This window comes from Oncorhynchus tshawytscha, linkage group LG04 (assembly GCF_018296145.1).
Source record: "Oncorhynchus tshawytscha isolate Ot180627B linkage group LG04, Otsh_v2.0, whole genome shotgun sequence".
Taxonomy (NCBI): Eukaryota; Metazoa; Chordata; class Actinopteri; order Salmoniformes; family Salmonidae; genus Oncorhynchus; species Oncorhynchus tshawytscha.
Window position 1 is genome coordinate 34,704,435 of NC_056432.1, and position 22,273 is coordinate 34,726,707.

General features: G+C 40.5%; 2 protein-coding genes across 5 annotated transcripts in view; one reads left to right on the forward strand and one right to left on the reverse strand.

Annotated features, from left to right (window-relative positions):
* The window catches only part of piwil2 (piwi-like RNA-mediated gene silencing 2), a 33,030-nt gene extending 27,876 nt beyond the window's left edge, over positions 1-5,154 (reverse strand). For 2 of the 4 annotated variants that reach the window (XM_042320684.1, XM_042320682.1), the window contains exons 1-6: positions 4,967-5,073; positions 3,736-4,237; positions 3,427-3,529; positions 976-1,090; positions 336-515; positions 16-126 (exon numbers count right to left, since the gene is read on the reverse strand). In XM_042320684.1, coding sequence (XP_042176618.1) covers positions 16-126; positions 336-515; positions 976-1,090; positions 3,427-3,529; positions 3,736-4,209 — 983 coding nt within the window. In that variant the 5' untranslated portion in view covers positions 4,210-4,237; positions 4,967-5,073. Of the gene's footprint in view, positions 1-15; positions 127-335; positions 516-975; positions 1,091-3,426; positions 3,530-3,735; positions 4,238-4,966 lie in introns of all 4 variants that reach the window. The other 2 variants (XM_024417801.2, XM_042320683.1) reach the window with 2 other exon arrangements.
* A 7,010-nt stretch (positions 5,155-12,164) lies between these two features.
* LOC112248626 (5-hydroxytryptamine receptor 7-like) overlaps positions 12,165-22,273 on the forward strand; it is a 40,222-nt gene continuing 30,113 nt past the window's right edge. Inside the window, exon 1 of the mRNA XM_024417802.1 lies at positions 12,165-13,317. Within this exon, the coding sequence (XP_024273570.1) occupies positions 12,851-13,317 (467 nt within the window). The 5' untranslated portion in view covers positions 12,165-12,850. The remainder of the gene's footprint in view (positions 13,318-22,273) is intronic.

Below are 22,273 nucleotides of genomic sequence, written 5' to 3' on the forward strand. Positions count from 1 at the left end.
AATACATGTACTTACGTGAAAGTGACATGGTACTGATAGACTGCCTCATTCCTGCAGTGAATGGTGATGTGGTTTGAGCCTATGGGCAATGGTGTTCCTTTGGTACCAGTCTTGTGTAATGTTTCACTGCAAAGGGAGAGGAAATAACCTTTCAATGAATATGCAAAACGACCGTTATAGTCCTCATAAAACAATTCATAATTGACCTAAATACATTTCTGCCTCATTTGACTGCCTTCAACGACAGTAACATCATTTTAAGCAACATAATTTGCTTCATAATAGATGGTTTCATTACATGGTTTTACAAATAATGGTACTTTGATGGTACTTACCAGGTGGCCTCCATCTTAAGTTCTCCCTTAGTTTGAGAGCAATCTGGAGTCATATGAGCCTCTTTGGGTGGGGATGGAGGGAGAGTAGGGGGCACAGTTGGTCCCCTCCCAGTACCCAAGGGGAGCATTGACGCTCGTCCCATTCCCACCATCTGAGATGGTACACCTCGGCCAAGGAAGCTGCAGACAGAAACAGAAGCATTACAAGTTCTTCATTGAATTTGTTTTAAATTCCCATCCATAACTACGTTAAATAATATGTATTAGGAAAAAAAGCTGCTATCGAATCAATCTTACTGCTCATCTATTTGTCTGAAGAAAAAATTCTCAATTTTCATTATCTGGCCTAGTTGTCTTTGAATTATCGGGAACGAACCTTGACAATGAGTCACACTGAAAAGTGGAAAGTCTGATTACCTCCACATTAACAACGGATAATTCAATAATAATTTGAAATTAGATGGGCATATACTGAAAAGGATGGGGATATGTGAGAGGGACCTGTGTATGTGCACAGCATGAATGATGCATTCTAGAAGCATTACTGTCAGGACCCTAAGGACCTTAGTAGCATGGAGGAATTGGCCTGTTTTAGCAACAGGTTAAGTCGCAGGGTTTGAGCTCATCACCTTCTTCTCACCTGTTACCTTGGCCCATCATGTCCTCAGGGAATCTGTCTCCACCCGGGCCGACAACTGCCACTGCTCCAACAGGGGCTGTCTGTGGTTGGAGCGCTGCTCCAAAAGCACCCCTCCCTGGGCCAAACACCAGAGAAAAACACACAATGAGATTCAGTGGATTCATCCTCAAGGCCTCAGTTGGAGCATAAGGAAATCAAGCAACATCCCTAAATATTTTAAAGCTCAAATTACTTTTTGATTCTGTCTACATTTTGACAGAGTGCTCAGAACTTAGAGGCTATGTTGGATGAGGCAAATATATTTATTGCGTAACAAAAATGGTTCAACTTTAGTGCATCAGTTAGGGCGATTAAATAGAATTTATGTTTTTGGACAGATTTTTGCACTCTCGCTTCACCTCTTCCTCTGGTTTACACACACACACCAACAAAGTTGAGAGATCACATCTTCCTCTCTGACAAGCGGTTTCAACTCGCCATTTGCATGAGAGGTTTGGTCAAACAGAAATCGTTTATATGGACACCAAAACATACTGAGACATTATTTTACTATAATAGAGGCGAAGTTAACTTTTCTAACAATACTTTTTTTTAAGCCTCAACTACTCAAATTGCACACAGAGCAGACACTATGAAAACAAGAGTATCAATGGACATTGATTATGGTAAATTAATGCAGTTTGTCGCGCGCGGCATTGGGGTACCACATACTGTAGCTGTCTAGTCTGTTTTATAAATGTGCAATAAGTATAAAACAATTACATAAGGAATTGGCAACTCGTTCTCATTCTGAGAAATAAGGTAGGCCACTTGATTTCCACTTGATTTCAACATCTAAACAAAGTGGACAGGCTAACATCCTTTGCAAATAGTTGGCGACAGAGAAGGGTGTGCACATAACAATTCAACTGTTCAACCTTGTTATCTAGCAAATAGATCCAAGTTGGCTAAACTTTAAATAAAGATTATCTGGCTAATCACTAGCACATGGGCTTGAGAGATTGCTGATGAGACCTGTGTTACTTTCCTATAGTTTAATGCCTGCTACAAGAAGTCATTATTGGTGAATGTGCATTATGCATGGTTCTAGTTACATTTGTAACAAAAGGGCATTTTCATACACTTGAGAGTTCAGTGATTATTGCAACAAAAAAACAGCCGTTTGAACTATTTTGATAAAATGATCATGGTTGTGGCAGGCTTATATACACTACATGACCAAAAGTATGTAGGCACCTGTTCGTCGAACATCTCATTCCAAAATCATGGGATTTAATATGGAGTTGGTCTCACCTTCGCTGCTATAACAGTCTCCGATCTTCTGGGAAGGCTTTCCACTAGATGTTGGAACATTGCTGAAGGGACCTGCTTCCATTCAGCCACAAGAGCATTAGTGAGGTCGGGCACTGATGTTGGGTGATTAGGCCTGGCTCGCAGTCAGCGTTCTAATTCATCCCAAAAGGTGTTCATAGTGTTACGATTTCCCTTCATTGGAACTAAGGGGCCTAACCCAAAACATAAAAAACAGCACCAGACCATTATTCTTCCTCCACCAAACTTTACAGTTGGCACTACGCATTCGGGTAGACCGCGTTCTCCTGGCATCCGCCAAATCCAGTCCCTCAGACTGCCAGATGGTGAAGCATGATTCATCACGCCAGAGAACGCGTTTCCACTGCTCCAGAGTCCAATGACAGCAAGCTTTACACCACTCCAGACTAAGTTTTGCATTGTGCATGGTAATCTTAGGCTTGGGTGCGGCTGCTCGGCTATGGAAACCCATTTCATAAAGCTCCTGACGAACAGTTCTTGTGCTGACATTGCTTCCAGAAACAGTTTGGAAGTTGGTAGTGTGGGTTGCAACTGGGGAGACGATTTTTACATCCTTCAGCACTCAGCAGTCCCGTTCTGGTGTTGCTGAAATAGTCAAATACACTCATTTGAAGGGGTGTCCAAATACTTTTGTATATATAGTGTATTTAGCCTAGGTATAAGGTCACAAGCCCTGAATTCATTTGATTATTTCTGACTGTTTGAAATGCAGTGTATTTTACCTTTAAATTGTACAACAACGCTTATTTAGAGAAAACATTTTTTTTTTTTTTAAATCTAGATATATTGTGAATCACCCATATGTTAGAGAAAAAAAGAGAAGATTTTTAGGCCATATTGCCCAGCCCTAATCAGAGTGCATCAATATGATGGATTTCCAATCTTCTAATTTATTAAATGTAAAGGCCAACCATTACTTTTAACCCATGCCATTTGAGCTTGAGGGGAACACGTGATACTCTTCCCAGTTAGTTTCATCCAGTATGCCTTCATCTATGGACTGTGTCCCAAATGGCAACCTATTCCCTATGTAGTGCGCTACTTTTGACCAGGGCCCATAGAGAATGGGGTGCCATTTGGAATAAAAACCTAGTTTTTCATAAACTCAAGATTACTCACCCACTGGCAGCCCTCCCCTGCCCCAGGTCTTTGAGGGATCGATCCCCATGCCTCTGAACATGGACACCAGCGACGATCCCTGGCCTTGGGTGGACATGTCCACCTGCCAATTACAATATCGTTACAAGAGCTATGAGAGAAAAAAATAACTTGGCTTAAATGGTATTTTAACAATTTAAAATATTTAATCTGCTCTTGATCGAGCTTGCATGGAACTAATAGACTAGTCCAATAAGTGCAAACCTTGAACCCTGGTATGGGTAGAAGTTAGGAGAAAGACTTTACAACCCCAAGGAACACAACACAAACCTGTTTGGCTACTACTTCCTCTTCTGCCTGCAGACTTGGCATCTCTTCAGGCAAGTCTTGCTTTGCAAGCTGACCTGGAGTGGCTTGTCTAGGGTGAGGCCCCAAACCAAGAAGGGGTTCCCCTCTTGCCACACCTACGGTCGGATCAGCTGTCGAGAGAAGCCACCCTCTAGGGCGGCTAATCCCACCATCTTCTGATCTAGGCATGGGTATCCCCCTGGCAAAGCCAATGAAGGGATCGCTCACTGGGAAGGGCACTCCTCTCCCGTACTGCATAAGCAGTGTATCACCAGCGGTGGTGAAACCCCTGGCTCTTCCTAAGCTAGCAGACCCATCTGTTGCAAACATAAGGCCTCTGGCTCTGCCTATTGCTGGTTCATCTGAACGCAGTCCTCGACCCCATGCTTGCTGCTGCAGCCAAGGAATGCGGGTTGCACCAGGGAGGCCTGGGAAACAAGGCTTCTTTGGATCCATTCCAGCTAGCTCCTCTCACATGCAATGCCTGTAGTGCAAATGCAAAGGCTTATTGGCAAGGGGAATTGTGTAAACTTTGCTAAACCATGTGAACGGTCCAGATGGCATGTCATTTGTATTTAGTCATAATGAAAGAACTAGCTACTTTGTTAGTATCAAAACATTTATGATAAATGTATTGATGGGGCATAAGACAGGGAGCATCTTGCCAAGTGTACTTTACTCAGACTGAGAACCACCTCTGAGTTGAGCACAAGGTGTAGATACCATTATTGTTAATGTCAGGTCAAACGTCGCAATGTCTATCTCGACGCTTGCGCAAGCGGTTGCAGCCAAGAGGAGTAATCATTACGCCGATTCTGTTGCAAAACGTTTTGCAACAGAAACCGTATACACCAAACATACAAGTTACTGTTTCCATAATGAATACACCCCAGTTGGGCATAGCTAGTTACCTGCCTGCATATTTTCTCCCTAAAATGTACGAGACTAATAGCTACTTGCTAGAATAGATGGTTACATTTCACACCAAAGGTATATTAAATATTGCAATAGCTAGCAATGTATGTTTTAGCAAAAGCGAATGAATGTTAATAGGTTCGTCATTAGCTAGCTAACGTTAGCTAGCGTGCTTGCTTTTGATTACAAGCAAATGCACCAGGGGAAAAACGGGAGCCGAGAGATAAACAGTTTTAGGAACTTAAATGCATATTTCGTTGCGTCGTACGTTCTTCACAATTCAAATATAACTCCAAACCTTATTTTTCTTATACTGACTTTAAATGCGTATGGAGCACTTTCTTCTCAACATTGGTACAGACCTTTTGCCATCTGTAGTCAAAATTACCGGGAAACGTTTGGCCACCTGGACACGCCCATGGTAATAAACTATTGGTTAATAGAACAACTTTGTCAAAAGTGTACAGGCTCTCGAGAGCTGTCAGTAACCATGTTTCAGTCACTTTTTTTATGGAGTAAAGTAGGCTAAATGTCGGATACAACATTTCATGACAGGCTGATGGATGGAAAAATAAAAAAAAATCGGTAAATGTTCCAAATGTCAACAAATCAAAATACGCAAGACAAGGTGGGATATTTTTGTGTCGGTAAAATGAATTATGCGAGAATGTCGGCGGAAACGCATTTATGCACAAATATTGACATAATAACCATCAAATCAGATCATATCGTAGTAAACTTGGGAGTCACACTGTGACATTTGTGATTTTGTGGTCCACAATAGGAGTTTTTTTAAACATGCAGTTTAGTCCTGTGGATTTAGAGATAACTTCACAGGGTGATGAAAGTGCAAGGTTGAGTTTGATGCTCTTTGGAGTAAATATCGAGGGTATTATTCTGGTGACGTGATAATCAATGCTTGGCTGCCGTTGGACAAATTAAAATAATCTCGCTTCTTTTTCCATAATAATATGAAATAGTATCATGTAGTCTATAAGTGCGCTCTAGCCAACAGCGCTAGCACCAAAAAAAAGTTGAGTTGAAAAAGCGATGGGCACCTTTTTTCGGCACCTGGTCATTTAAAAGCAAAATGTATTTTTATATGCACTATGTCATCATGCACAGCCTTTTATCTGCAACAAGTCAATTTGATGGAAACATCTCTGGTGGGAAAATGCGCATGATTTTATGCCGATTTTAGAATATTTGCATGAAATTCTGTCAGCAATTGGATGGAAACCAAGCTAGTCTGACAAAATACAAGTGAATTAAATATATATATATGTGTGTGTGTGTGTGTATGTATGTAGGTAACACAAGAAATGTACATAACAATAACGAGGCTATGTACAGGGGTACAGGTTAGTCGAGGTAATTTGTAAAGTGACTATGCAGAGATAATAAACAGCGAGTAGCAGCACTGTAAAAACAAAGGGGGGGTCAATGTAAATAGTCTGTGTGGCCATTTGATTAGTTGTTCAGCAGTCTTATAGTTTGGGGAAAGAAGCTGTTAAGTAGCCTTTAGGTTCTAGACTTGGCGCTCCGGTACCGCTTGCCGTTTGGTAGCAGAGAGAACAGTCTATGACTTGGGTGACTGGAGGCTTGGATCATTTTTTGGCCTTCCTCTGACACAGCCTAGTATATAGGTCCTGGATGGCAGGAAGCTTGGCCCCAGTGATGTACTGGGCTATACGTACTACCCTCTGTAGCGCCTTAAGGTCAGATGCAGAGCAGTTGCCATACCAGGTGGTGATGCAACCGGTCAGGATGCTCTCGATGGTGCAGCTTTAGAACGTTTTGAGGATCTGGGGACCCATGCCAAATATTTTCAGTCTCCTGAGGGGGAAAGGTTTTGTCGTGTCCTCTTCAAAACTGTGTTGGTGTATTTGGAAGATGATAGTTTGTTGGTGATTAGGCAAGTCAGTTAAGAATAAATTCTTATTTACAATAACGGCCTACCCCGGCCAAACCCTAACCTGGACGACGCTGGGCCAATTGTGCGCCACCCTATGGGACTCCCAATCACGGCCGTTTGTGATACAGCCTGGAATCGGACCAGGGTCTGTAGTGACAACTCTAGCACTGAGATGCAGTGCCTTAGACCGCTGCACCACTCGGGAGCCAGATGGGTTTAATGATGTTGCATACTTTGTAAATATTATCAAGCAAGAAATGTAATAATTTGCAATCCTGTCAGAAATCAATTCATCACCTATCCTGGACGTTAGTCCAGTTAATTATTACCTTCAAGGAGATTAAGCTTTTGGGCAGCCACAAACCACTGAATACAACTTTTATAATTACTCTGATTATTGGCATTCGTTATCATCATCATGTGATTGTTTCACATCCCAGAACCGTTTCCCCTGACAGATAATGTCTAGGGATTAAGGTCACAGAAACAAATAATCTTCAATTTACCAGCAACTAAATGAGATGAACAACGTTTACCTTCATCTCACCTAGAATGAGCCATCATAATCACACAAACTGTCCCACAGAATGTACAATCTGCTGGTAAAAGAGAAGACAGCAGAGAAGGGAGCTCTGTGTTTGATTGGCCAGGACGATTATTGCTATTTTACCTTGTCAAAGACTCAGTAGCTTTGGCAGACTGACTCATATACCCATTTCTCCCAATTTATTAATCTCTGATAACAAAATGATTCACTCTAATCAAGTATTACAAAAGGCAGAGTTTTAGGGAACTGATGAATTACCTGGAGTCACAAAAAGAACAGAGATTGCTGGGCTGACTGATTGGCCACAAAGAGGGGCAAGGGTATGCTACACTTGTAAAACTCATGACAAGAGGCCCGTAATACAAAAATAAATACAAGATTTGTTTTCATGATTTCCTTGAACTTGTTTTGTCGACGGACTGTCACAAAGCCAAAGTGACATCCCAATCAGCAGCTACTATCTACAGTTAGTTTGAGCTGTCACTCACTGCATAAACTGGCGCTCTTGCATAAAATTCCACAGCAGGAATGTTCCACCAGTCTCCCAGAGCAGCTTAAATCCCATTTAATCACATCTACTTCTCCCCTCCTCTCCATTACAAGAGACTGACTGGCTGCTGACAGGTTGTTTTCAGAAGATCTCAATGCTTGTGCCCTCCCTGTTTTCCTGGGTAACAACGTGTACCACCGTTCCTTGGCATCCAAACCATTGATTAATAATAATAATTAATCATGTGCCTCATTGTGAAGTGGGGCAATTTCAATGACAGTAGGGCTGGCCAAGCACTGTCACTAGACACTGTTGGTAATCTAATGCAACAACCAGCATGCCCATCAGACCCAGCAGTGGGTAATGGCGAGCAAAGTCCTAGGCTGTGCTGGTGATCACATCCGGGGGAGAGACAGACAGCCCAGGCAGTGGTGGTATGTGGGAAGGAGCTGGCCTTCCCAAGGCCCAAAGGGGTTAACGTACCACAGCTGTTCCCTGGATGATGATGTGAACAGCCTGGGAAGCGCTCTATCCCTTATGTCCTGTCCACGCTGTCTGTCTCCCCCAGCATATTTCCAATGTTGAAAATAATATGTTTTAAACTCCAGTGGTTTTGACTGAATATTCCTCATCGGTTTATTTGTATTAACAGGTGCCCTCTGTTATGCCCAGGGGTGGCATAGAAGGGAACCAGAAGGACTGTTTCTTGTCTGACCTGCAATGTCACTGTCCACAGATCATTGGGAAAAATCAGGTCCTTTCCCATGTATTTAATAGAAAGCAAGATATATTGTATTTATTTGTTTTATTCTAATTCCAATCACCATGTACTTGACACCTCAAAACCAACACAATTTAAGATGGTCTTTATAAACAATCATGACCTAGCTTTGGCAGGATAATCAATTCAAGTCTTTAAAATATATCACTTTTCCAAACATATTAGTTTTGTATACCATCCCTGTAATCAATCATACTATGACCTCTGCAAAGAGGTCTGAGTGTTAATGGCACAGGCGATAATCCACTCATCCAATCCATAACTCCATGGGTCACTGGTTCAATCGCCAGCAATGATTACCTTTCATTCCCTATATAATGCAAAACAGTAATATGTCCAAAACTTCTGGATAAAATTGAGATGAAAAAGAACAAAAAGCAGTCATTTAGCTGGTTTATGTTTAATAATGTGTAAGGATATTTATGGCCCCCCTCTTGACATCGTATATATCTTTTTTAAGGTTTATAGCTCATTTCCTGCAATTCTACACATTTTGCTATCGGGTGGAGAGAAATTGTTGTAGTTTTAAAACAAGTTTACTGCAATTCTACACAATTTGCCATGGGATAGGGAGAAGATTTAGCAATTTTATAACTCATTTCATGCAATTCTACTCATTTTGCCATGGGTTGGATAGGAAAAATAGCGGTTTTACAGCTAATTTTTCTGCAATTCTACCCATACAGCCATAGTGTGGAGAGAAATGTTTTCAGTTTTTGGGCTAATTGAATGACTGTCAGTGTCTCACATAACAAGAGAAAAACTGCTGATGCACAACCAAATTTTGTGTATTCTAACATTCAACAGTAAGTTGAGACTCTGACTGAGTTCCTAAAAATGTATATAATAGATTTCCATGAAATATGACCTATAATTAACTACAATATGAGTTAAATAGTTTTTCTTCCAAAACATTAAGTATGTTAAAAGTAGCTTTTCAGCATTAATATTATTCTCTCAAAATGTTTGATTAGCATTATAAACTGCACATCTTTCTCTCTGCCCCATGGCAAAATGTGTTGAAATGCAGGAAATAAATACAGTACCAGTCAAAAGTTTGGACACACCTACACATTCCAGGGTTTATCTTTATTTGAACTGTTTTCTACATTTTAGAATAATAGTGAAGACATCAAAACTATGAAATAACACATATGGAATTATGTAGTAACCAAAAAAGTGTTAAACAAATCAAATTATATTTTATATTTGAGATTCTTCAAATTAGCCACCCTTTGCCTTGATGACAGCTTTGCACAATCTTGGCATTCTGTCAACCAGCTTCATGAGGTAGTCACCTGGAATGCATTTCAATTAACAGGTGTGCCTTGTTAAAAGTTAATTTGTGTAATTTATTTTCTTCTTAATGCGTTTGAGACAATCAGTTGTGTTGTGACAAGGTAGGGGTGGTATGCAGAAGGTAGCCCTATTTGGTAAAAGACCAAGTCCATATTATGGCAAGAACAGCTCAAATAAGCAATGAGAAACGACAGACCATCAATACTTTAAGACATTAAGGTCAGTCAATCCAGAACATTTCAAGAACTTTGAACGTTTATTCAAGTGCAGTCGCAAAAACCATCAAACGCGAGGATGAAACTGGATCTCATGAGGACCGCCACAGGAAAGGAAGACCCAGAGTTACCGCTGCTGCAGAGGATAAGTTCATTAGAGTGACCAGCCTCAGAAATTGCAGCACAAATAAATGCATCACAGAGTTCAAGTAAGAGACACATATCAACATCAACTGTTCAGAGACTGTGTGAATCAGGCCTTCTTGGTCCAATTGCTGCAAAGAAACCACGACTAAAGGACACCAATAATAAGAAGACCGGTGGAAATCTGTCCTTTGGTCTGATGAGTCCAAATGTAAGATTTTTGGTTCCAACCGCCGTGTCTTTGTGAGACGCAGAGTAGGTGAACAGATGATCTCCACATGTGTGGTTTCCACCGTGAAGCATGGAGGAGGAGGTGCTTTGCTGTTGACACTGTCTGTGATTTATTTAGAATTCAAGGCACACTTAACCAGCATGGCAACCACAGCATTCTTCAGGGTATGCCATCCCATCTTGTTTGTGCTTAGTGGGACTATTATTTATTTTTCAACAGGACAATGACCCAAAACACATCTCCAGGCTGTGTAAGGGCTATTTGACCAAGAAGGAGAGTGATGGAGTGCTGCATCAGATGACCTGACCTCCACAATCACCTGACCTCAACCCAATTGAGATGGTTTGGGATGAGTGAAAGAAAAGTAGCCAACAAGTGCTCAGCATATGTGGGAACTCCTTCAAGACGGTTGGAAAAGCATTCCAGGTGAAGCTGGTTGAGAGAATGCCAAGAGTGTGCAAAGCTGTCATCAAGTCAAAGGGTGGCTACTTTTAAGAATCTCAAATATAAAATATATTTAGATTTGTTTAACACTTTTTTGGTTACTAAATGATTCCATAAGTGTTCTTTCATAGTTTTGATATATTCACTATTATTCTACAATGTAGTAAATCGTAAAAATAAAGAAAAACCCTTGAATGAATAGGTGTGTCCAAACTTTTGACTGGTACTGTATATATATATATATATATATATTAAACAATTGGGGCGTTGGGGGGCCTTCTACTTATCCTTCCATATATACGGTTTTCAAAATACCCCTTAAAATACCACAAAAGAGGCATAATAAGTCATGTCAAACTGTTGAATTAGGTGAAACACATTTTAAAATAAAACAAATAAAAAAACTGGGATACCCCGCGTACCCGGTATACTGTTCTCTCCCAAAATATCTGCACCACAATTTTGCCCTTGGCCCATCCTATATTAGACTAGTAGGGTACAAGTGGGTAACTTGTCCCCCTTAAGAACAATGTCTAATTGCTGACACAGAAAAGCAACTTTTGGAAAAAAAATGGTATGTGGATGAAGGTCATGCTTAGGTGAATAAACTATAAAGGGAAATAAATGGCTACAGTTGACACTTTTTTTGTTATTTCACTTTTTTTGTTTTTAGAAAATTGCCATTTTTTTATGTCCCGGGGTAACTGCCCCCGGGGTACCAGTTATCCCAGTAGACGATTATGACACAGGGTTTCACACAAGTGTGTTAAAATCCATTTAATCAGTTTAATTTATACATTCTCTAGTAATTAATGCTTAAAAGCTAAGTCTAGTTGTCTTATTTTAATTAATAAAATAAAATATGGGGGGGAAATGGTGTTGCACATGTCACCATTAATATATGCACCATGAGGAGATTTGATGTAAAGTCTCTCTTTTTAACTCACCCGCACATTAATTTGCTTTGTTCTTTCTTTGTTGTTCCTTTTCCGTACAATACATTATGTACAATTGTACTAAATATTATTTTAATAATGCAAGACTTTAAATCCCAGCAGTCTTTAAAATGACATTCAGGAGCAAAAGGTTTTCGATAGTTGTTTAAAATTAATTTAAAAAACATATTAGTTGGAATATCAGAGTGCATGCACATCCCGGCTGGCCAAACCCTCCCCTAAACCGGACAACGCTGGGTCAATTGTGCATCACCTTGGTCACAGCCGGCTACGTCACAGCCCATGATCTGTAGTGACAACAAAAGTTGTGATGACACAGAGGACATTTTTTGTTGAGCAAGACCAGTGGCAGCCACGGAAATGTTTGGAAAAAATAATTTGGTGACATCTTGTGGTCTTAAAGTGAATTACAGAGTGGGCAGTTACCCCAGGGGGCTAGTTACCCACTAGTACCCTACATTGATGTCCTCAATTTGAACCAGTATAGACCTACTGTCCTCAATTAAGTTTAGAGATTATGTAAATATGATCCGTTTGTTTTTTTGATTTAATCCTTTTTTCCCTGCTGGAAAAAAATCGAACAATATATTATAATAGCAGGTATGCACCAAGTCCTATAGCCTTAAGTACATGAGTAGTAAAATGTTTGATACGTTTCAATTACCTTGCATGGACTTGTATCTTTGTGAACACATTTTCGTGTTTGAGCGTTCGCAGATGGATCTAAACCGCTCGTGGGAAAATGTATTTCTGTCAGCGAATTAGCCTACCCTAAGCCACACTGGAAAACAAGCGCGTTGTGAAATCAACCTAAAAATAGCTTTAACATGCAACGTTTTTTATGACGTTTTAGAGATTTTTCTGGGAAGATTTCTTTGAAGATAACTCGATGCTGGCCATAAAATTCATCATTGTTTTTCGCCTCTTCTTGCGCATTTGGAGAGGCGCGGATCACTCTTTTGGGAAGGTGAAACGCTCTGACTGTGCATGGCTTTAAGGTTTGGACTTATGTTTCTCAGTACTGGCTGTCTTGTTACATAGGAAAACCATAAACTACTGGACCCAAGATCACAGGCGTAGCCTACTGATCAAGAATGCGCTTAATTGGAGTACACTGGCGAGGTGTCCCTTGCATCACCGCCGGGATCACGTTTTCGTAATGTTCAATACTTCGGGCGTCGATCCCACTTCCAATAAGAGAGAGGATGTTTCCGAAGTTATCAATGGCACTCTGGAGCTTTTCTATAACGTCCTGGTCACAGCTGGTCCAACAGCCATGTGGAACGATACGTGCGGGGAGACACTACTTGATTTCGGCAGTGGAGAGAAGATAATAATCGGAGTGATGTTGGCTATCATCACAGCGGTCACGGTGATGGGAAACACATTGGTTGTCATAGCGGTTTGCGTGGTGAAAAAATTAAGACAACCGTCAAACTATCTTCTTGTGTCCCTGGCTGTGGCAGACCTCTCCGTGGCCATAGTTGTCATGCCCTTTGTTATAGTGACAGACCTAACTGGAGGCAAGTGGCTTTTTGGGGAGGTGTTTTGCAACATCTTCATTGGTATGGATGTAATGTGCTGCACAGCCTCCATCATGACCCTGTGCGTGATCAGTGTTGACAGGTGAGTTAGTTAAACTTACCAGTGAAATCAAATGTACAACAAGGATGTATCTAATGTAGGCTATTCACCTGAGCTATTCGGTGACGTTAGTCAAAACATTTATAGCGCCAAATGACACACATCAGCGGAATGATAAATTGGTTTGCTTGAGGTAGATGTCCATCATAAAACACATGAGCTCTTAATAAGCCAACATGAACAATTCTTTGATAAATAGGCTATAGTCTAATTATGGATTCATAGCCCCTTGAGAGTGGATCTATTCGTAAGGGTTGTTGATCGTTAGACCTTGGTTGGTCGCTACCCACTGTGCACAGGCTGTGGGCACATACATATATTTAATAACGTCTATTCCACGTTGGTTTAACGTAATTGCCTTGAAATGACGTGGAAACAACGTTGATTCAACAAGTGTGTGCCCAGTGGGTAGCTCTTACATGCCCAATGTAAAATGTGAAAGTTTATTTCGGTCATTGCAAAGAACGTGTCACTGTGACTAATTTGATTTTCTTGTGACGTTAGGCTACTGTCTAGGGACATTCGTGAAAGCGAACGTGTTGCAAGCTAGGTTACTGTTGTAAATTGCAATGTGTCAATGTTATTGCATCTGTCCCTACTCCGACGTAATTAATAAAATATGAATGCTTAAAATATCATGAATCTGTGAGTCGCGCCAATGACACGATTACGCGCCAGTGGGTTTCAGTAAAATACTGGAAAAACGAATGCATTTCAGGTGTTTGGTTCCTGAGGGATGTCTTCTGTGCGGTCAAGTGCTCCCCCCCAGAAAATCAATAAGCAGTCTGCGATGAATGTATAGTAAGCCTAATTTAAATGTGGTTATCCTCTTGCACCAGAACATGGATACAATCATGCATGGCCTAATTACACATGCTGGTTAATGTATTGTGTATTCTATGAATTGTATGCAGTGTTTGTGTTAATTCTCCACATACGACATATGGGCTATATTATAGTCCTCCTAAACATAGTGCAATATTGGCCTATATTTCACATTAATACTTTTTTAAATTAATACAAATTCATGCGATGTTTGATGTCATTCTGTCATATCCCATTTGGCACTCCACGTCATTTCAACATGGAAATGTGGGTAGTATTTGGTTTAGACGTTGAGCAATGAGATTTCCACCTTTATCCACCAACTCGCTCAAAACAACTTCTCACAATAGCACATTGGTAGTTGTCAGTGTCAAATATCAAAGCTAAGCATAGCTGGGCTTAGTTAAAAGCCTGGGTGGGAGACGAAATCGATAGCTCCAGTAGGAGGTCTTGCCCAGATCCGACATTGTTTAAAAAGGTAAAAATTCGACATATTTTATACAAGGTTTGTCTGTGTTGAAAATTGGTTACCATGATGACAAAATCCTGCGGTTAAAATGTCACCCTCAAAACAACATTTTTCACGTAGATTCCACGCAACAATATATTGACAAATTACTTTGAAACATAACGTTGATTCGACCAGTTTGTGCCCAGTGGGATGTGACTCACTGTCCAATTGAGCAAACTGGACCTATCCATTGCCAAACCCCACTGATTTCAAAGGGCAAATAAACACATGCTCTCTGCCAGTTACACTGATCCCTGATATTAATATGTAGATAAAAAGCACCGAAATGGGCATCTGTTCAGCAAGCATACTCAGAGTACACACAATGCTCACAGGGCTTTACACAGCAGTTATGCTTTTTCATTTGCCAAAATTATGAATGCAAACAATCCACATTTTTTCCTCAATGTATCTTTTGCATCCATCCACACATAATTCTCAGGATAATTCTCAGGATGAAGACTGATACCCTGATTAGATTGAAAATATTGAAAATAATCCTCAACATTATTCCCCATCCCATCTCAACCCCTCCTTTTCCTTCTCCTCCTCCTCCCTTCCCTCCCCTCTTTAAGAACTATCACTGTCTGCCTGGGGAGGGAAAGAAGAGAAGCCTGCTAGTGGGAATCATTGCTCACTGTGATTGACTGGTTCTAGATTGCCCTTATAGCACTGTTGATTGTTCAGAGAGGAGACAGATTGGAAGCACTCCACTGTTCCCCAATAATAATCCACTATAAAATAAATTCAAGTGATCAAATCGGGTTGCTCCGCCTCACTCAGAAGCCACAATTAAGACTAATAGCAGTTACAATGGTCAGATTATCCTTCTCCCTTCTTGCTCATAATGCCTTATTAGTAAAATACATTACACCAAGAAATTATTCATGGTGCCAGCAGTGCTTTCGCAAAACAGAATGATTCTGTATGCCGCAAGAGCTAATGCTATTAATGGTGGAACAGGAACACTGAGATATGAGCATTTCTTAATCTTTAGTATTGTTATGGCCATCCCTTCCTGATGCCCAAATGGTATGGAGGATACATATAACATATGATGACATATCCCACCGGGCACACTACATCATTTTAAACTGGATAATTGGGTAATATTTGGTTGAGATGTTGATCAATGAGATTACAACCATATTCACAGACTGAAAAAAAACAGCCAAAAGTTAGTTGAATTTCCAATGTGTTATCAATAAGCTTTCATCCATCTAAAAGCACAACCACATTCTAATGGAAAAACAATGTCATATTTTTGGTTTAGTTGTCACCCAAATGTCTATCACTGCACTTTTAACCATTTAAAAGCACATAAAAGTTCAAATGGGAATACAATGTCAGATATTTTGTTTATTTATACAACAGATGTATGTGTAATCACTGTTCTTCATCTAATAGCATAACCAAATTACCTGGATTGCAGTTGAGATTACAATAAAAGTACATGGTTCAAGTGGTCAATGCCATTCGAGATTCTGAGCAGATTATTACAGCAATTGTGAAGATCTCCACAGACCTCCGATGACATATGCATGCTATGTTAAACATGCACACTTTATATGATAACATAATAACTTTAATAGCTTTCCCGAGTAGTGCAGCGGTCTAAGGCACTGCATCGCAGTGCTTGAGGCATCACTACAGACCCTGGTGTGACCGGGAGACCCATGAGGCGGTGCACAATTGGCCCAGCGTTGTCCGGGTTAGGGGAGGGTTTGGCCGCCCGTGATGCTCTATCGACTCCTTGTGGTGGGCCAGGAGCCTTCAAGCTGACTTCGGTCGCCAGTTGTACAGTGTTTCCTCCAACACATTGGTGCGGCTGGCTTCCAGGTTAAGCAAGCAGTGTGTCAAGAAGCAGTGCGTGTTGGCAGGGTTGTGTTTCGGAGTACACATGGCTCTCGACCTTCACCGCTCCTGAGTCCGTACGGGAGTTGTAGCGATGGAGTAAGACTGTAACTACCAATTGGATATCACGAAAAAGTGGTAAAAAAAGAAATAATAATAATAATTTTAAAAATAATACATTTATAGTTACCGTAAACACTATGCTTGAAAATATGGAGAGTGGTACTCAGTAATGTGTTGTATTGGATTTACCCCAAACATAACACTTTGTATTCATGACAAAAAGTCAATTGCTTTGCCACATTTCGTACAGTATTACTTTAGTGCCTTGTTGCAAATAGGATGCATGTTTTGGAATATTTTTATTCTGTACAGGCTTCCTTCATTTCACTCTGTCAATTAGGTTAGTATTGTGGAGTAACTACAATGTGGTTGATCCATCTCCCAAGTGGCGCTGTGGTCTCAGGCACTCCATCTCAGTGCGAGAGGTGTCACTACAGACACCCTGGTTTGAATCCAGGCTGTATCACAACCCGGCCATGATTGGGAGTCCCATAGGGCGGTGCACAATTGACACAGTGTTTTCTGGGTTTGGCTGGTGTAGGCCATCATTATAAATAAGAATTTGTTCTTAACTGACTTGCCTAGTTAAATAAAGGTTATATACCAATAGGTGGCCTTCTTTGTGGAAAACCTTCCTGGTATTTGTGTTTGAAATTCACTGCTCGACTGAGGGACCTTAGAGATAATTGTAGGTGTGGGGTACAGAGATGAGGTAGTCATTCAAAAATCCACACTATCTTTGCACACAGTGAGTCAAGTTATTATGTTACTTGTTAAGCAAATTAATTTGTAAAAATGTAGAAAAACATAATTCCACTTTGACATGGGGTATTGTGTGTAGGCCAGTGACAAAAAAAAAATCTCAATATAATCCATTTAAATTTAGGCTGTAACACAACAAAATATGGAAAATATTTCATGTCTATGGCAAAAGATGGTTGGAGAACATATTTGAAATGTGCAGTGAGTGTCATTGATGGCTCAGAGAGACAGGAACTGGGGTATATGGCCAGTGGTTTTTCATCCTCCAGTGAACTCATCTGCCTTTCTATAGCACGTCGCTCATGGATCCTCTCACAACAAAGTCTTCCTCTGTCCCTCATGCAGGTGGTTCTATGGGCTTACATTTTCAAAACAACAGGTTGTTGTTGTAAATAAGAATTTGTTCATAATTGACTTTCCTGGTAAATAAAAGGTAATTGTAAAAAACTAAAAATATCTTAACACCCCCGTCTGTCTGTATACAGAAAGACGCCAATGTTTTATTTGCACAGGAAGGGCAAGATCCATTCATCTAACCAGTCAGCCATAAATTCCTTTCTCTCTCTCTCTCACACACACACACACACGGATCCAGTCAGCCATAAATTCCTTTCTCTCTCTCTCACACACACACACACACACGGATCCAGTCAGCCATAAATTCCTTTCTCTCTCTCTCTCACACACACACACACACACACACACACACACACACACACACACACACACACACACACACACACACACACACACACACACACACATATTCCATCTAGCTAACCTTTTAAAGGAGAAATAAACAAAGCTAAACATAACCTCGCTTTTGAGGACAGCAGCACCGAGAGCAAAGTCAACATGACCTCACCCCTCGTTGGGCATTGCTGCCAAATTTGGCCTTCCCTATTTGATGACAGGCAGACAATTGGCCCCAGTCAGAGAGGAAGCGAGAGAGATAACTGGGCCCAAAATCTTATCCAGCAAGTGGCGTTTTTTTTCTCCATTTACCAAGTGATTGAATATAAATGTCGTAATGCTTAAGTTGTTACGAGTGTACTGATAAATAGGCCACGTGACATTTCGGGATCTTTAAGAAAAACCACTTTGGCTGCATTTCAAACTCATAAAAGACACACCTTCCTCCACTTACCCTCGCCTTTTGCCGTTGGGGAAATCCCCGCGGCCATCTTTGTCGTTGGTCCAAATGATTAACAAAGAAAGGGAAGTGGGCAATGTAAGCCCCTCTTGTCCTCGTTTTTGATCGAGTTTGCAAGTGTACAATTATGTTCACTCCGGGCCTGAAACGCCCCATAATTAAATTCCCCATAATTGTACGTCCACTAAGAAAAGTCCACCAAAACCTAAAAATCAACATTAATATGGAAAAGTCAACATGCACGTGTAAGTACAACCTAATGTAAATAAGTTAGAAATTGAGATGACGGCTCAAACACATAACGTTATCATAAAAGTCATGTTTTTGTTTGGTTAGCTTTTGGAAACGTTAACTTGCGCACATAACTTTCCCTGACATCACACTTATCCGTTGTAATTTTAGATTTACCTGATATAGTAGGATGGCTAACATTAGATGCCTGTGGATGCGTTGTCTTCTAGCCAAGATATGAAATGCAATCATAATTGACTGTAGCGCATATAAGGCACACACAACAGTTCCATGATGACTGAAAACACAACCGTGGGATGAACGAGTGCCACATTTTTGGGAAAGAGCGGTCCAATTCATTCTTCCCTTGCCCTGCAAATAAAAATAAAAAGTGTTAACTCGTCAGACGTCATGATACGTCATCAGAAGTGTCACTTAATTTGAGGACTGAGGGGAGAGGGTTTGGAATGCAGCCTTTATATTGGAGTTGTGCCTGTTGTTCACACGCATATCTGCCTTCACTGGCTAGAATGGTCCCACCTGATCTCACCTTCTCCTGATTGCCTTCCATTATTTTCATTGTTCGAGCGGCTACTTAAGTATCTGGTCAATTTCATAGATAATCTGTGCCTCCCTAGAGATCCTATTAATCTACATTTTCAGAATGGTTACCTGGAGGAAAAAAAGAACGCGGGTCATGCCTTTTCAATTTCAGTCAATATGAGGGTTTAGTTTAAAATAAATCTAGTCCAGAGGGGGGGTCATATAATTTATAGTTAATGAAATTAAAATGATTTCTCCGTTTTTTAGAATTAGTTGCTTATTAGGCTATATATCGATGTGTGCTCGATGCCGCCCCTCATCTCTGAATCTCAAATGGGCGCACAATAACAAGTGTGCCTATAGGCTATTTAGTGTGCTCTCAATCAAATGATCCATAGGCTATAGGCTACAAAGTGCATGCTCGGAGAAGAATAGAGCAAAGTTAATATTTATATTTCTAAGATAGCTGCTGGGATGGTTTAAATAAAACGAGGCTGCATTACACACTGCAATGGATATTCCAACTCTTGCTGATCGAAAACATTTTTGTGTGCTGCTTTTAACCAATGGCTGTTCTGTGTAGGGATACGGTGGCAGTTCAGGAGGAGAGTCAAAGGTTTCTTCCGAAAAGACATTTTGATTAGGCCTAGTCCATGCGCGCGGATAAGCCTATAGTCTATGTTCTGTTTAGTTTGAGAAGGAGAGCGCGAAGATGAGGAGGACCGGAGGTCAACTTTGATAGCTGGCCACTACTATAATATATTTGATTAAAAACAATATGTTTCTTGCCCATTATGTATTTATCACAGTTATTGACCTCACAATAGGCCAGATTCGAGTCATTTACATTGTGGTGCTAAAACTTCAAGCAGCAGCCGCGGCACAATCAATCGGATGGACAGCTCACGGTGCATATAAATAAAACTGATCAGTTTATATAAAGTCATCTATAACATCGCTTTCCTCCGTGATTCTTTATGCGAGAAAAAAGCTGTAAAATACCTGGGCATGTCACGTTCACTGTCTTCAAACTCCCTGTCATAGATGAGCCAAGGCGCAGTGTGCATGTAATTCCACATCTTTTAATAAAGTGAAACTTTCACAAGAAAAACAGTTAAACAGAACGTGGCGCACACAAACACACACAGAAAATAAATAATTACCCACAAACACAGGTGGGAATAAGGCTGCCTAAGTATGATTCCCAATCAGAGTCAACGATAGACAGCTGCCTCTGATTGGGAACCATACCCGGCCAACAAAGAAACAGACAAACTAGAATGCCCACTCAAATCACACCCTGACCTAACCAAAAGGTGAAATAAAAAGTCTCTCTAAGGTCAGGGCGTGACAGGGCAAGACGTGACTCCGATGCATAATGGGGATATCATTGTTTAGTTTCCTTGACTTTCAGAGGCTGACTTTGCTTGTGAACTAATCTAATTCTGTCACTATCAATTGATAAAGCTATTCACTTTCTGTACAATAGATGTTTAAACCCAGACAGATTTTAGGGAAACACTTTTGACCTTCTCTCATTGGGTTAAGCCACGAAAGAAGAGTAGCCAGCAGGTAAAGCTTACAATTTTATGCGTCGGTATTATGTCTGAGGTGGAAAGGTAGGCCTAACTTTTGAAATTACCCCTCTTCAATTCCTAAGGACGTCTCAGATTGAATTATTTGCAAACAGGCACAGTTTTGTTGCAAACAAGACACGTATTTGGCATTTCTACGAATAGGATAAGATCGAAACATAGGCCTATCTCTCTGTCCATTCTCAGCCTGTAATTTCTGTAGTTTGTGGTGTATAAAAAAATATTCTGCTAATATGTAAAATTACACAGAATTGTTTCACATATTTATAAAAGGCCATTTTTTTCTCGGACACGCAAAGACGATAATAGATCAATGCAATGCTTTTGGCATGAAGGAGATATTTTCACCCCTACTCTTGTCCACGGTGGTCTGCGAACCCACAACCTTGCAAATTCCTGCATTGCCATGTCGTTTTTACAGGTCAAAGAACAGTTTCTAAAACTGCATATGTAAAACTCTGGTCTGTCCAAGAAGTAAGGGTAAACGTTATACTTTACATGTTCTCTGCTATCCACTTTGTTTCAATTATTATTTTGGGTGTAGGGGAGGCTCACTTGTTTTTTTTTCAAGCGTTCATGGAGGGTTTAGGTCAAATATATTTTGCTGAAGGGAGGGCCACCCATTCTAGTATTCTAATGCCTAATTCTATGGTAGTCTCAGTCTCTCCCTAAACAAAAAAATAGCGTGATCGTGACTGCTGTGAGCGTGATCGTGACTGGTGTTTATCAGGGACCATCGTGTGATTTAAAATGTCCTTGTAGTTAAGGGTCTGATCTGAACAGCTCATCCATCTCTTATGCTCACCGGATCCAGGGACAAAAATATCTTATGTGAGGCAAAGAATGTCTAAAATGATAAGACGGACAATTGGATCTGTCAACTACTTGAGACAAATAAGACATGTGTGTTCCCAAAACAATCCTCAAGCAAGGGAAGACCTTTCCAGATCTTAGGCTCATGCTGCAATTTACTTATTTGATGGGAAATTAACAATAAAGTCTTAACTGATTTAGCGCCCCAGCTCAATAAAGCAATTTTATAAAGAAATAAACTAATCTTGAGATAATCATCTGGGATTTTAGTATTATTGTCAAACTGTATATTTAGAGGTATTGACTGTATCTGCACACCAGTGGAGGCTGGAGGGAGGAGCTATAGGAGGACAGGCTCATTGAAATGACTGGAATGGAATAAATGGAACGGTATCAAACACATCAAATGTATAGAAACCACATTTGACTCCCTTCCATTAATTCCATTCCAGCGATTACTATGAGCCAATCCTCCTCTGCTGCACACTTTTCAGTCATATCCTTGAAAGCCAGAAAATTATTTTCTCTTCAGTGTAGCACACTCATTTAAAAAACTACTGTGCAGTTGTAAAAATATGTTATAGGCCT